The sequence below is a fragment of the Rhincodon typus genome, chromosome 3 (assembly GCF_021869965.1).
Source record: "Rhincodon typus isolate 14 chromosome 3, sRhiTyp1.1, whole genome shotgun sequence".
Lineage (NCBI taxonomy): Eukaryota > Metazoa > Chordata > Chondrichthyes > Orectolobiformes > Rhincodontidae > Rhincodon > Rhincodon typus.
In genome coordinates, this window is record NC_063334.1 from 5043671 (window position 1) to 5057928 (window position 14258).

The following is a 14258-nucleotide window of genomic DNA, read 5'->3' on the forward strand; positions in this document are numbered from 1 at the left end:
CGGGTGACTGTCTATGTGGAGTCTACACATTCTCCCCGTGTCTGTCGGGTTTCCTCTGGATGTTCTGGTTTAGGTGGATTGGCCACGCTTAGTTGCCCCTAGTGTCAAGGGATGTGTGGATTAGCTATGGGAAATGGAGGGTTACAGGGATAAGGTAGGTGGGTGGGTCTGGGTGGAATGCTCTTTGAAGGGTCAGTGTGGGCTCAATGGACCGAATGGCCTGCTTCCATACTTTAGGGATTCTATGCTTTGTTGCTTGTAGAGAAAGTCATCAAGGCCAAATAAGGAGTCACAATTATCACTCTGAACAGAACCATGGACAATCTATTTCTTAAAACAGTGCTCTCACTTCTTATTGTATGGTTATGTGGACATACTCTGTCTACTATACACAGTGACAGCTATAATGGAAAGTATAAATCAAATTAGGAATCTTTTTAAACCCAGAGGAAACTCTCACAGACACGGGGAGAATGTGCAGACTCCACACAGAGAGTCGCCCGGGGGTGGAATTGAACCCAGGTCTTTGGGGCTGTGAGGCAGCAGGGCTAACCACTGAGCCACTGATTCTTGCACTGTCAAATTAGCTATGATCTATTAAATAACACATTATGCATTAGGGGCTGAATGCGTTATTTCCATTGCTATGTATCCCTGGTCTGTGGTACCCTTGCTTGATCACATTATCTTTTATCTTTGTTCAATAGTCTCTTGGGTTTCAGTCCCTAATACCTAGGAATGTGTCTTTTCCTGATGTTCTCCTTTTCTACACCTTACCCACCAAGGAGGCGAGTTATTTAATGCGCAATTGCTGGTCTTTGGTCTGTAGCTACAATATTTTTATGGCTGGTCCAATTGGCCTTGAATTACTGCTGAACAGAATTCTACTTTTCAGTCATCTTTACTTATATAGCACTTTAATTTTCCTCAAGAAAATTTCAAATGTAGTTTTGTCCATCATTAGTTTAAAATTATACTGGCAACAACTTTAGTGGCTTCAGAATTTATAAGTTTCTTTTCAAGATACACTTTAAAGACAGACACAGAGACAGTTAAAATATCAGAGTTTTCAAGAGGTCAGTTTTCGCAATCATGAGTATTTTTTCCTGTTTGAAAAAGCTCAGTGAAACCTGACAAAGGTTGAAAAACTAGAACCATGAGGAAATCCAGAGACAGTGTTTGCAGAAACTAAATCTGCATTCCAAATTGTAGAACAAATGGAAGTGAAGTCTGTCACAATTAGACCTTTTTATGATAGTGTGCCTTAAGGTGAGAACTGGTGAGTAAACACAGATGTTTCTGCCTGAAATAAATAGAACACTTCTCAGTTTATAACCAATAATTTTGAAAGAGACATTAATACCAACGAATAAGTTATTGCTTCAACTGTTGATATAAACAACTGATCATTTTAAACATAAACTTTACATGGTGTTGACCTTGTTGAGATTTGCAAATAAGTTTTACATTACAAAGATTTGTCAAAGAATACTGAATCATGGATTAAAAAAAAAGTCAACATTTTTAATGCCAGCAACTTTCCATCAAATCATTGGGAGGAACAATCTTGCTATCTTATGTATTTAAATAAATGATCTTGGTTGGCACTTAGCTAAAATAGTAAATAGAATAACTGTATTTTGGCAAACTTCAGAGCAAACCAAATACTGGCATTCCTCACATCACCCAAATGTTCCAAGTTACTTTTGGAGTAGTGATATGCTAAGCAAACGTGTGATAGTTGTGTTACGCAAAGCAGGGCTGCACAGGCGTTATTTAAATGAATATATTGGTATTTTTCTTTGGGTTGGATTGCTTAAGACCATAAGGTGTAGCAGCAAAATTAGGCCATTCAGTCCATTGAGTCCGCCAATCGATCGTGACCGATATGTTTCTCAACCTCATTCTCCTCCCTTTTTCCCTGTAACCTTAAATCCTTTGACGGTATTTGAGGGTACTTGAGGGTGAAATGTTAGCTAGATACCAGAAAACTCCCTATACCCAGAGCGGACAATGAGAATCATTGTCCGATTTCTTCATCGGGTTTACTGAATAAACAATGAAATACACTCTCACAACATGACTGGGACGACAGCCTAAATTGAGACATGGAATTCTATAGATAGCACATGAAACAAATTCCACTGACCCAGCTCCACAAATGCTATCAAATGAACCAATTCTTAAGAAACTTGAATGAAATTAGAATCAGCAACAGGTGATGGGTCAGTTTAATGCAGGAAAGCTCATGTATTAGTCTCTTTCACTACTGCTTCGTATAATTTAAATACCTTCAATATCATGTTGTTCAAATCAATGCCAATACAGTTTCTAGATCCATTTCCAAAACAGCACAGGAGCTTTTCTTGACCAGCATTTCTGTAAAATAACATTATAATTATTATTTACATTTCAGTTTTGGTATATTTTAACTTCATTTGACATAAATTCACCAGCCCTTTAAGACCAGCTGGGAGTTTCCAGGATTTTAAAATGAAATTTCATGCTGCAAGGAACAAGGAGAAAAGGTTTAATGGAATTTATTCAACACAGGAAATCACGGAACCTCTTTTTTAAACTAGTCATACCTAGCACGATAGCTGTGGTTGGTGGTCATCAATCGCAGTCACAAGACATCTCTGCAAGAGTTCTACAGGCTCTCACAGTTGTGTCTTAGGCCCTACCATCTTCAGTTACTTCATTGTGACCTTCTCTTTAAATCATACAACGAGAAGTGGGGATGTTCGCTAATGATTGCACAATGTTCAGCACCAATCACGACTCCTCAGACAGCGAAGCAGCTTGTATCCATATGGAACAGACATGAACAATGGCTAGGGCCTGACATGTGGCAAATAACATGCATGCCACACAAGTGTCAGCAACGACTACCTCCAACAGGAGAGAAGCTAACCTTGCCCCTTGACATTTTTGTGGCATTACCAGCACTGAACCCCCAGCATCAACATCCTAGGGTTTACTACTGACCAGAAACTGACGAGCCATATAAACACAGTGACTAAAAGAGCAGGTTAGAGACTAGGAATTCTACAGCAAGTAATTCACCTCCTAACCACCAGAGCCTGTTCACCATCTACAAGGCCCAACTGATAGAATAACTTCCATCTACTCAGATGGGGCGATCAAACACTCCAGGTAGGTATGAACTGGTTGGATTGAAGGGTCTGTTTCCGTGCTGTACGACTCTATGACAAAGCAACCCACTTGACTGACATGCTATCCACCACCCTCCATTGACTTATTTCACCATTGACGTAGTGGCAGGAGCAAGCATCATATACTAGATCTGCTACTCAACTCACCAAGGCTCCTCCAATAGCACCTTACAAACTCACTGCCTTTCCCACCGAGAAGGACAAGGGAAGCAGCTGCATTGGAATGCCACCACCTGAAAATTCCTCTCAAAACCACACCCCTCCTGACTTTGAAAGATACTGTCACTACTTCACCGTCTGCATCAAAATCTGGCCACTCTTTTCCAACAGCACTTTGGGTGTACCTACATCCAAGGACCACAGTGGTTCAAGAAGGCCAGAAATCACAAGAAACCAGGTTGTAGTCAACAGTTTATTTGAAAATCCCACATCACGTTCAAGAAGGCAGCTTAGCAGCCCTTTCTCAAGAACAATAAATGTTGGCTTAGCCAGCAATGCTCATATCCCTTGAATGAATAAAGAGCAATGACCGGATAATGTAATTTAAGGTACTGGTTGAGGGATAAATGATAGCTAAGGCACTGGATAAACTCCTGTTCCCTGAATAGTGCTATGGCCGAGAAAAGAAGACAAAGTTTTTGTTTCACACCTCATCTGAAAGGTGGCTGTAATGCAGCCAGAATGTAAATGATTGTATATTTTCCCCATCAACAATGCTTGGAGACCCTGACGCAGCATTTGATTGGAATTGATTTTACATATGTAATTTGTATTATATAGCTATCTTCGACTTACTTATCTTCTACTTGTAGTTTGCTAGAGATATCACCCTGCTATTTTGAAGCTGTGTGTTGAAAAAACTGTTTCTGTCGTGAGGATACAAAAAAATATACTGGCATATTGTCAACTTTATTTTATGCAGGAAGATAACATGGGACCACTGTGTCTTTGGGCATATTGTGCAACTGCACAATCATGAGTTCTTCAGACCAGTCTTCCACTCATCTCAACAGTTTGTCTGATAAGGTACATTTGATCACAGCAACACCGTACAAGATGTGGACCACACGACAAGATGCGGAGGAAATTAAGGGGCTTGATTTCTGTATTTCCGACTAATAAATGCTAATTGTATCCTGCTGTCTAGAATCTCACATTAATCTACGGGAAGGAAGAGAATGATTAGCCAAATACCTACTCCAGCTCTGCTTGATTGGTTTTTAAACTGTCCTGTTTACTTCTCATAGAAAGCTAATGACAGATGATGGGTTGGTACTGTTTCAGACTGCTTGGATGACATAATCAGTCACTAATGTCACTTTCGGCAACTGTTGCTTCCACCTGGCACTCTCATGCTGGGATTACAAGTGATCGAACAACTTTCCTCTACACTGCGACAGATATCAGATGGCTGAGACAGGGGACAGTGAGTGAAATTAATAACAGAATGAAAATTTTGTGTTTCCATTTTTGGCACAGGTCTATGAGATTAACCACAAAAACCAAAATCAGGCATCAACTTTTGTAACTTCAAAACTGCACTGCAGTTATCAGTACAACCCGAAATGAACAGGAGCAAACCATCAATAAAGTGCAAGAATGAGGTGAGCTCATTTTGTACAGCAGGAAGTGGCTTTTACTAATCAAAACCAAACTGCAAGCTTTTTCACAGAACACACTGCCTTTGACAAAACACAGATACAAACGGTTAATGCTTAAAATGGACATTCTACTAAAAGAAAGCTAGTAAAGGGACACAATGAAAGTGGGTTTGTAATATAAACCCCCAACAGACTGTTTGAAGCAGATGATCAGTTTCTGTGCTGTGGATTTATTGAGCAAAATTTAGTGCCTTGTGTGGCGAGTTCTGTGGCAAAGGTGCATCTAATGACAAGTGGAAACTGTATCACTTTCTTGCCTGCACTCTGAATAATCTGTGGCAGCAAGGCCCATGGCTGGCCTTCCCACATTGCTGCCAACTGAAGTCCTGAAGTGAGAGGACACACTAATAGTGATATCCCAGTAACAGACCAGGGTGGGGTTTGCTATTTAGAAAGCAAATCTGTGCAGGGTTGCTTGCAGATTCTTAGAGTGGACGTCACTTGTTCATAGACATCCAATGCCTGATCAAAGTGCTGGGCATTGGCGTGTTGGGGGTGGCAGCTGAGACTCAACCATTGTTCTTGCAGCCAACTAAACCTCTCTCCCCACTACCCCACTTGCCATCTGTGTCTCTAGTTCTTTTGCTAACTATATTAAATTCTGGTTCTGGTTACAGAGCCTCACGCTAGTGGAAACAGTTCTTCCTTATATTACACATCCAAAATTTCACCATTTTGAATATTTCAACTAAAATTTTGTGTGTGATCTTGCCTAGCCTAAGAAGGATAGCTCTGGGTTCTCTACTCTCTCCGCTGAAACTCAAGTTCTTCCTCCCTTTCAGGTTTAGTGTCCTTATGAGGCCTAAGATTTGAAATGTCTTCAGCCCTTTAGGCCAACAAATGGAAGACTGATGCTGTCCCTATGATTCTATGATTCAGCCACTTTTAAATTGAGCCTAAAGTGTTGAATACTTAGCATTAACTCGGGCACTATTCTCTTGGTATTTCCCCACAACAGCCCAAGATGCAGAATCTCCTGTCAGCCATGTTTGTAAAGGAAAGTAATAAACAGCAAACAACAACCCATACATTTAGACTAATCTTGTAAAATTTCACCTCTAAGTAATTATCCTAGAGTCTTCCAGTTGGACTATTCTCTCCATCTACCCATCCTGATCATTTTTCAGGTTCAATTTTCCCCCTACAACCCCACTTCCAATTGCAGTTTCCGGAAGATTTCAGGTAATGAAGCTGCCCATCTGTATTATGGATTATTACACAACCTGTCTTTCTTCCCCAACTTTTAAGGCCTGGCCTCAGTCAGTTTATCATTAACCTGCCCAGAGCATTTTATTCTTCATCTCAGCTTGGTATTATGTCTCAGCTATCATCTCTGGCCCAAACATCAATTCCTGACTAACTGGATGGATTTAAATTGTTAAAGGAGCATTTAAAAGGCTCCCTGTAGTTGTAGTTTACATTACTAAGATCAAATGAGATACTGAATAAGGTAAAGGAGGGAAAAGGGAGACACTGGCCATAATCTTCCAATCCTCTTTAAATAAAGAAACAAAAATAGAAGTTGCCAGAAAAGCTCAGTAGGTCTGGCAGAATCTGTGAAGGGAAATCAGAGTTAACATTTCGGGTCAGTTGACCTTTCTTCAAGGACTGCCTTTAGAAGACCAGATAATTGCAAATGCTAATGTGAGAGGGAGAGAGAGAGAGAGAGGGAGAGAGATTACAGGGAAAGAGTTCAGGAACAAAACTAACCAAATTGCTCTTGCAAAGAAATGTCATTTCTACAACGGGTCAAATTACCATCGTCTGTGCTGTAACCACTCCATGGTTCACATTTATGTAAAATGCACAGCACATTTAAAACAATCAAAGGAATTCTCATTTTCCTGGTTGTACAGAAAGAGATAATCCAGTTACATAGTCCCATATGCCATCTCAAGATAGTGTTTTACAGCAAAGAAGGGCTTTACAGTGAACAAGTTCTTTTAACAGTCACTGCAGTAACACAGGAAGTATGCGAGAAATATACACAGTAAGCTCCCCCAAACAGCAACAAAACAAATGAGGAGATCTGCTCTTTCAACAGTTGATTGAGGGTTAAATATTGACCAGGCTACTGGGGAGAACTCACTTTTCAAATAATCAGAAACATGAGCATTCTGCACAAGTGCAGCTAATTGACAATCAAATGTTAATAGAACAAATTTAAACACTGCTTCTCCAGCATGCATCCTCTATGCCTCCATTCACATCGACCATTTTTATCCCTGGAAAGTGTAACACCTGAAATGACAGGGAGAAATCTGAATGTGAATTTGATCATCAATTGTCTCAGGCTACTTGATCTAATGATGGATTGGAGCAGGTCCACTGTCCTTTGGTTTCACCAAGACACAAACTTCAAATTTCTTTAAGCAATGAGAATTTCTTAAGAGCGTACAATATTTCACCTTTAGCCTTGAATTGCAACGTGTCATTATGTCACCGACATACAAAAAAATTAAAAACAAAAATTCATTTCCAAGTGGAGATTCCTGCTACAACCATTTTGGTTTATTCTGAGAGGAGCTCTTCCCGTGATAACATTTTACTCAAAAGCTTTTTGCTGTTCATTAATTTAACAGCATAGCACATTGATCTATCCTCCCAGGAAGCTGTGACTCACACCTGACTCATTCAGTCAAGCTGCAACCTTCAACCCACTTCCTGTGCAAAGCATCTGTCAGATTCAACTGAAAGATTAGAGTAGCTTTACTGTAAATCAAATGAGCAGAATCAGCCGACCCTGTGCACTTAACAGGAGAATGCCTCTCGGGTAATTGCTGATTATGCGTCCATACATCAATGATCTAATACTATCTTTGTTCATTGAAAGCGATTTCCCTGACACACAGCATATAAAATTATGGTACAGTAAATTAATGACAAACAGGAGGTTGATTTTTCTTGTGCTGATGGTGACCTGCAATGGGATTTGAACCCCAAACTTTCTAATTTTCTAACATATGGAGCCAAGCTAATATTCATCATTAAATAAATGCTCCTTTTAAATAAAAACAGAAAATATAGGCCAGGTAGCATCCATGGTGACACATTCATTAGTTATAGATATAGAGGCATGAAAAATGGATGTAGAGAGGAAAATGGCATTTTATAAATGGAAGACAAAAAGGATGATGGCGCAAGGCAAAAGGGAGCAGTAATTGGGTAAGAATAAAATATACATCTCAAGAAGAGGGAAATGGTGATAGTAGAAGTATTATTAGCATCTACTGTTCAAAAAAAGGGAGCAATCATGATGATCAGACATTTCTGAAATCTGTGCTGAATCTGTAAGTTATTAGAAGTGAGATGCGGTTATACTCAGGCTTCAGAAGGCAAAGGACACAGAAATCAGAGTGGGATGGTCCTTTTCAAACTGCAGATGTGAAAGAACATTTCCAGATTTGTGTTTTTGTTTTCTCGAACAACAGTAAGGAACCAGAATGAGAATGCAGAGTTAAAATCCTCCAGGCAGACAAAATCTCTTGTTGGAATCATCTTTTCTCTTTGTTACAAAAAAATTATCAAGTCATTCAGCTCTAAGCTCAAAGCTATTCCACCATGCTGCTTTTCTATGCTGCTAAGTTCGATCATGCGACCCATGTATAATTGGACGATGTATCAGAACAACTTGTGAGCAATGCAGTGTATATCAGGGTATAATAGTAGAATGTTTGGTTTTATCTAGCAAAAGAGATGAAAGTAGAGAGCAAGCTAACATTGTGCTGCCTTAAACTTGTCCAAACATTTGATTCCAATAAACCCTTTAACAAATGATATAAGGAGACCAGGTTCCTGAGTCTTCAGCCACTAATTGAGATATGCAAAATAAATTTGATTGGGAAAAAAGTTGCATCTGCAAGTTTTCTTTAAAATTCAAGTTTCTAAAGACTTCATTAGAAAGAGTTGTTTGGCATTAGTGTAGAAAAAGAATAAGTTAGAAGGTGCCCCTGACACACAGTCAGAGAAGGTTATTAGAATATGGAACACTTTTTCATAAGGGCCTACAGCGAAAGAGACTGCAGGGGTAATTTTCCAATTTCGCGCCGATAGCTCTTGGACACTAGTTTAAAAAAAACTGAGAATTCAGATTTTCTATCTGCCATGTTGGAATTCAAACTCTAGTCCTCTGGAATACTGGTGCACAAACATAACAGCCCCATAACCATACTTCATTACACTAATTCACCAAGAAGTTCTTCTCCACAGCCCTGCATATTACACGTTGACACTTCTTCATTTCAGGATTCAGCCTCTGATTTTCCTTTTGTTTTACTACTTTGAGTCATTTTAGTTCTTCTGCCATTAGAAGGGACACAGAGTATCTGTTCAAAGTCTCAACTAATTTCTTGATAACCGTTATTCACGCCAGTCTCAAATGTTAACTTTAACTACTCCCTTCCTTCTTATATCGGTGTAGAAATTTTTACTGACTGTTTTCATATTTTTTGCTAGGTTACTTTCAAACTATTATCTTCCTTTTATCTATTATGCTGACTTCTAACATTTTCATTAACTTCTGACCATTTATCTCCACTACAAATATGTCTTTATCAATTTTATATGATCTTTAAACTTTTAGTCTCAGATGGCTCATTGTTCTTTATTTAGTATTTACTTCTTAATTGAATTTACTAGTATCTTTCTTCAGAAATAGGAAATAGCCCTTCAATGTCTGCCATTGCTCATATATCATCCTCCCTTTTAATAAAACAAAAAAAATGCAGACATTGGAGATCTGAAACAAAAACAGAAATTGCTGGAGAAACTCAGCAGGTCTGGCAGCATTTGCGGGAACAAAGCAGAGTTAGTGTTTCAAACCCAATGATTCTTCAACAGAACTGATTCTGTTTTGGCTTCAATGCTCCCTTTTAAGCTACTTTTCCAACCCACTTTAGTAGACTACTTTCATTCATTTGTAATTGGCTTGAAGGTACTAGTCAAGACTCTCAAGTTTCTCATTCTTGCATTGAGACGGAAATTCTACACACACAAGACAGTTATTACAGAAGCACACAAGGGTATTAAACCATGATTATATGCAATGTGAAAAAATGTTATTTATACATTTGATCAGTTTTTGTTTTAAATTTTAGGATTGTGAATACGTAGATTTAACGGTTAGTGACAGAAGGAAGATAAAGGATGGCACTGTTGGTGAATAGGGAATTGGGATGTTGCAATTATGATTATTGAAAATGAATTAGTTCTCCCATAACCACCTGGCCAGATTGGGCTGTCTAGTCTCCCTCAACCCTTCCTCAATTCTTTGCTGTCTAGCTGGTAACAAAAGCTGTTACCTCCCACTGGCAAGATTGTGCAGCAGACCACAATGGAACTTGACACGCTCTCTACATGTGCCATAGTGTCAGTAGACACTTTGTGTAGTTTGCACAAAGTTATGTGCCTACTTTGCACATTGCTCTCTGTCAAGAGAGGATTAAGTGTATTAGGCTCTTTTTGAGCAGACCACCTCAGTGACCACCCTTTTGCAACAGTGAACGACAAGCTAAAATGCTGCAAATGTTGCCTGCTCCAGGCGAAGAGCACAATGCCACATTGTCAGACACCTTCACATTCACAATTAGCTTCAGCCAGGAGGTTGCAGCTGGTGGCACATTTCAATGACCAGGTTTTTACTAAACAGAAAAACAGTGCAAACATCGTTCCTCACTAAGTTTCAAGTCAGACAGTTGCTCACTAAACACATTAGGTCAACATGACTGCCTGTGAGGACTCTCTCTCTCCTTGCAAATTTCCCTGCACTGCATTTCCTCCACTCTTTCTTCAAGCCATGTTGTATTCCAAGGTGAATTCACACAAGTGCGCCAATAACTGAGAACAGCTGGTTCATGCAGAGGCTTTAAGATCAGGACAAAAAGCTTCAGACCTGTTTTTAACCAAATCAAACAGCTTGAGTGCAAACAGTTGGACAACTGTGGCAGCAGCCAGTCAGAAGCTCTCAGCAACTGGCTTTAAATAACCCTGGTAAAGTGGGAGGGGCGACAGAGCCCATGTTCAGCCATGCATCACTGAGTTGGCATTAACTGGAGTTTTAAATTTCAAAATGGCAGCCCGAGCATTAATTCAGCATTGCATGATGACAGATGTAATGGTCTGCTTACATTTTAGCAAACAAAGCCCGTTTGCTGGGTAAACAGTAAAGCAAGCAAAGTCTATTTATTTTTTAAAAACTGCAAACAGAATTCACAATTAAAACTGGGCATTTTCTAGCACTGCTACCTGTTTTCACACTGTAGGGATTCTATGATATGGGCCAAACACGGGCAAGTGGGACTAGTTTAGTTCAGGAAAGTTGGTTAGCATGGATTATTTGGACAAACAGACTGTTTCCGTGCTGTATGACTCTATAAAAGTTAAGCACCATATACAGCTGTGGGCTGTCCAAATATGATTGACAGAGGGTCATGAGGGCAGGGAAGATGACCTCATCGCCATTTGGACTGGTGGCTCTGTATTCAACCTTCCATTCTACACAATGCACATACTGATCCCAATGCAGTAATAAAATTTAAACTTTGCTGCCTCCACGGATATTCTAGTGCTTTCTATCCCATCCACTGTTAATTTTATTTTAAGCGAGTTAGCACCTGTGCTGAAACAGCAGAGAAGTATTTCAGATAAATACATTCGTTGCTCCCAGCAGTTAATAGTCAGTTTGAAAATAATGCAGTTTAATCCCGTTCAAATATAAACAGCAGAATGAGCTAAGGCTTTCCAACAGTGATTAATTTTAACTATGTACTTGGACATTCAACAAAATAGTGTCATTTCTTTAGCTATATTTCCTACTAACACATCCATTTCCTTTAATTTTATTTTTTTTTGTTAGATAGAAAAATGAAAAGCACTATTACAAACATGACTTAACAGGTGCCACTCTTAATTGGTCATTTAGCAGTTCTCATCCCAGTCAGAAGAACATCAGTTCAAGCCCCAGTCCCTGAGCTCATTCTACTGACACTTAATCCAGCACCGTCTCAGTATTGCACCATCGAAGATATCAGCCTTCAGATTTAATCTTTCAGCTTGACAGTTACCAAGACTATTCAAACAAGGAGCAAGATATTCTTCCAATGCCCTGGTCAAGCCTTGACCTCGCCCAACAGTATTAAAAACAGATTACTCAGTCAGTCATTTATATCACTGCCATTTGAGAGACTTTGCTTTATACATGTTGCTAAGTTTGCCCACATAATGACGATGAATACACTTCAAAAAGCATTTCATTAGCTGGGATGCATTTGGGATGTCCCAAAGATATTTAAAGGAAAGTTCACCATAGTAACCGATGTGTAGCAAAGTAAATAATTAATGGGAGCCATGGTTGTGACATCAACATACAGATTTTATACAGAACAAAATCATTGAAAAACGAGTATGTCTATCACAAAGTTCTAACAGACTAAGGGTGAAATTTGTCCAGTCCTGACAATCACCTTCAATGAATGACCAGAAGGCCCAAAAAACATCTGGATAAAAGCCACACCAGTCCACACACAGGGAAGAAAGGAGACATGTCTAATCCAGTAAATACAAAGCCATAAAATTTGGGTGAATTCCATTACTGGGGAGACTGTGGCAGCGTTAATGTTACTGGATTATAAATCCTGAGGCCCAGGCCAATGCTCTGTGAACACAGGTTTGACTCCCATCACAGCAGCTGGGGGTGTTTAAATTTAACAAAACTTGGCACTGAAAGCTGTTCTTAGTAATGGTGACCATGAATCTATCAATTGTCATAAAATACTTCTGGCTCATTAATGCCCATTTATGGGAGGAAATCTCCCAACCTCATCTGGTCTTGTCTATATGCCTATGTACCTCCTGATCTACAGTTGACTCTTAACTGCCCTCTGAAACAGTCTAGCAAACCACACAATTGTATTCCAGCTGCCATCACCTTCTCCAAGACAATTGAGTTTGAAAACAAATGCTGGCCTTGCCAGCAGCATTCACATCCCGTAAAAGAATGAATAGAGGAACACACTTGCAGACCTGTAGGAGACCAATACAATAGATAACAGCCAGCAGCTTGGAACTCTAGGCTTTTTGTCAATTATCTGAAATATACTGACAAAATTTATTGTTGATTGTCCATAATATCTCGAACTACCCATACAGTACAAGATAGCATCAAACATCTTTATTAATCTTAGATCAATATATGAAATACTGATTAGGATACTTTCAAAGCATCAAGTTAATGAGTGCACGCAAGTTACAGATGTTGCCTGAGCTGGTAAAGGAGGATATTGTTGGAACCACTTTACAGGCAACTACTCATCATCAACTTACATTAACCTACTCCCACCTCCAACTGGGACCAGCAAAGATCTTCTCTTCCTAATGAAATCTGGGAAAGAGTTTTTGCTTTTCATTCACAATTCCTTACATAAATGAAGTTGTCCATACCATACCCAGCAACAGCAAAATGATATCCGGGCTTGGACTGATATGTGGTGATTGACATTCACCCCAAACAACTGGCAGGCAGTGATCCTCTTCAATAAAAGGAAGTCTAATCACATTCTATTGACTGTCAATGCAATTATCATCATTGAATGTCTGACCTTCAACATGCTGGAAATTTCGAATTGACCAAAAATTTAAATCAATCCAGCCTCATCAATCCTGTGGGACCAAGGGCAGATCAGAGGCTGGGAATTCTATGGTAAGTAACTTCACTCCCAAAAGTTCCTCAGGGTTCTCTACTATCTTAATAAAAACCAAAAGAACTGCGGATGCTGTAAATCAGGAACAAAAACAAAGTTGCTGGAAAAGCTCAGCAGGTCTGGCAGCATCTGTGGAGGAGAAAACAGAGTTAGCGTTTCGGGTCTGGTGAACCTTCCTCAGAAAAGCAACTTTGTTTTTGTTCCCTATCTTATAAGGCACAAATCAGAAATGTGATGGAACACTTTACATTTGCTCCAATGAATGCATCTCTCAAGAATCTCAACATATTCAAAACGAAACATGCAGAGGGTGGTGCATGTGTGGAACGACTTCCAAAGGAAGTGATGGAGATGGGTAGGAGTATAATAGGCAGCTCACCCACCAGTCTGAATATCAAATCCTCCATCAGTGGCTGCAGTCTATAGTAAATACTGTCCACAAAGTGTTGTCTGATTACCAAGCCTGTGATATTACTTGATTAGTGCATTTGTGTGACATCTTTGTCAGGTATTTTATAGAGAAACTTCCATGTTTATTTAGAACTGATTAACATCTCATCTTTAAACTTGATTTACTTCATCTTTTAAACCTTGGTCCCACTGAGAATAGCTTTGTTTCTCAACAAGATGATTGCTGGCCCAAGCCCCATGTAGAATTTTATGTATATGTCGATACCATAGTACATTATGGAGGAAGTGCTGCATAACAGCCAGATTGCAGATGA

The 14258-nt window shown here is 39.4% G+C and overlaps 1 protein-coding gene across 3 annotated transcripts in view; it reads right to left on the reverse strand.

The window, feature by feature from the left end:
• LOC109926779 (beta-amyrin 11-oxidase-like) overlaps positions 1 to 14258 on the reverse strand; it is a 105064-nt gene that overhangs the window by 16955 nt on the left and 73851 nt on the right. For all 3 annotated transcript variants that reach the window (XM_048595413.1, XM_048595415.1, XM_048595414.1), the window contains one exon: positions 2292 to 2379. In XM_048595413.1, coding sequence (XP_048451370.1) covers positions 2292 to 2379 — 88 coding nt within the window. The remainder of the gene's footprint in view (positions 1 to 2291; positions 2380 to 14258) is intronic.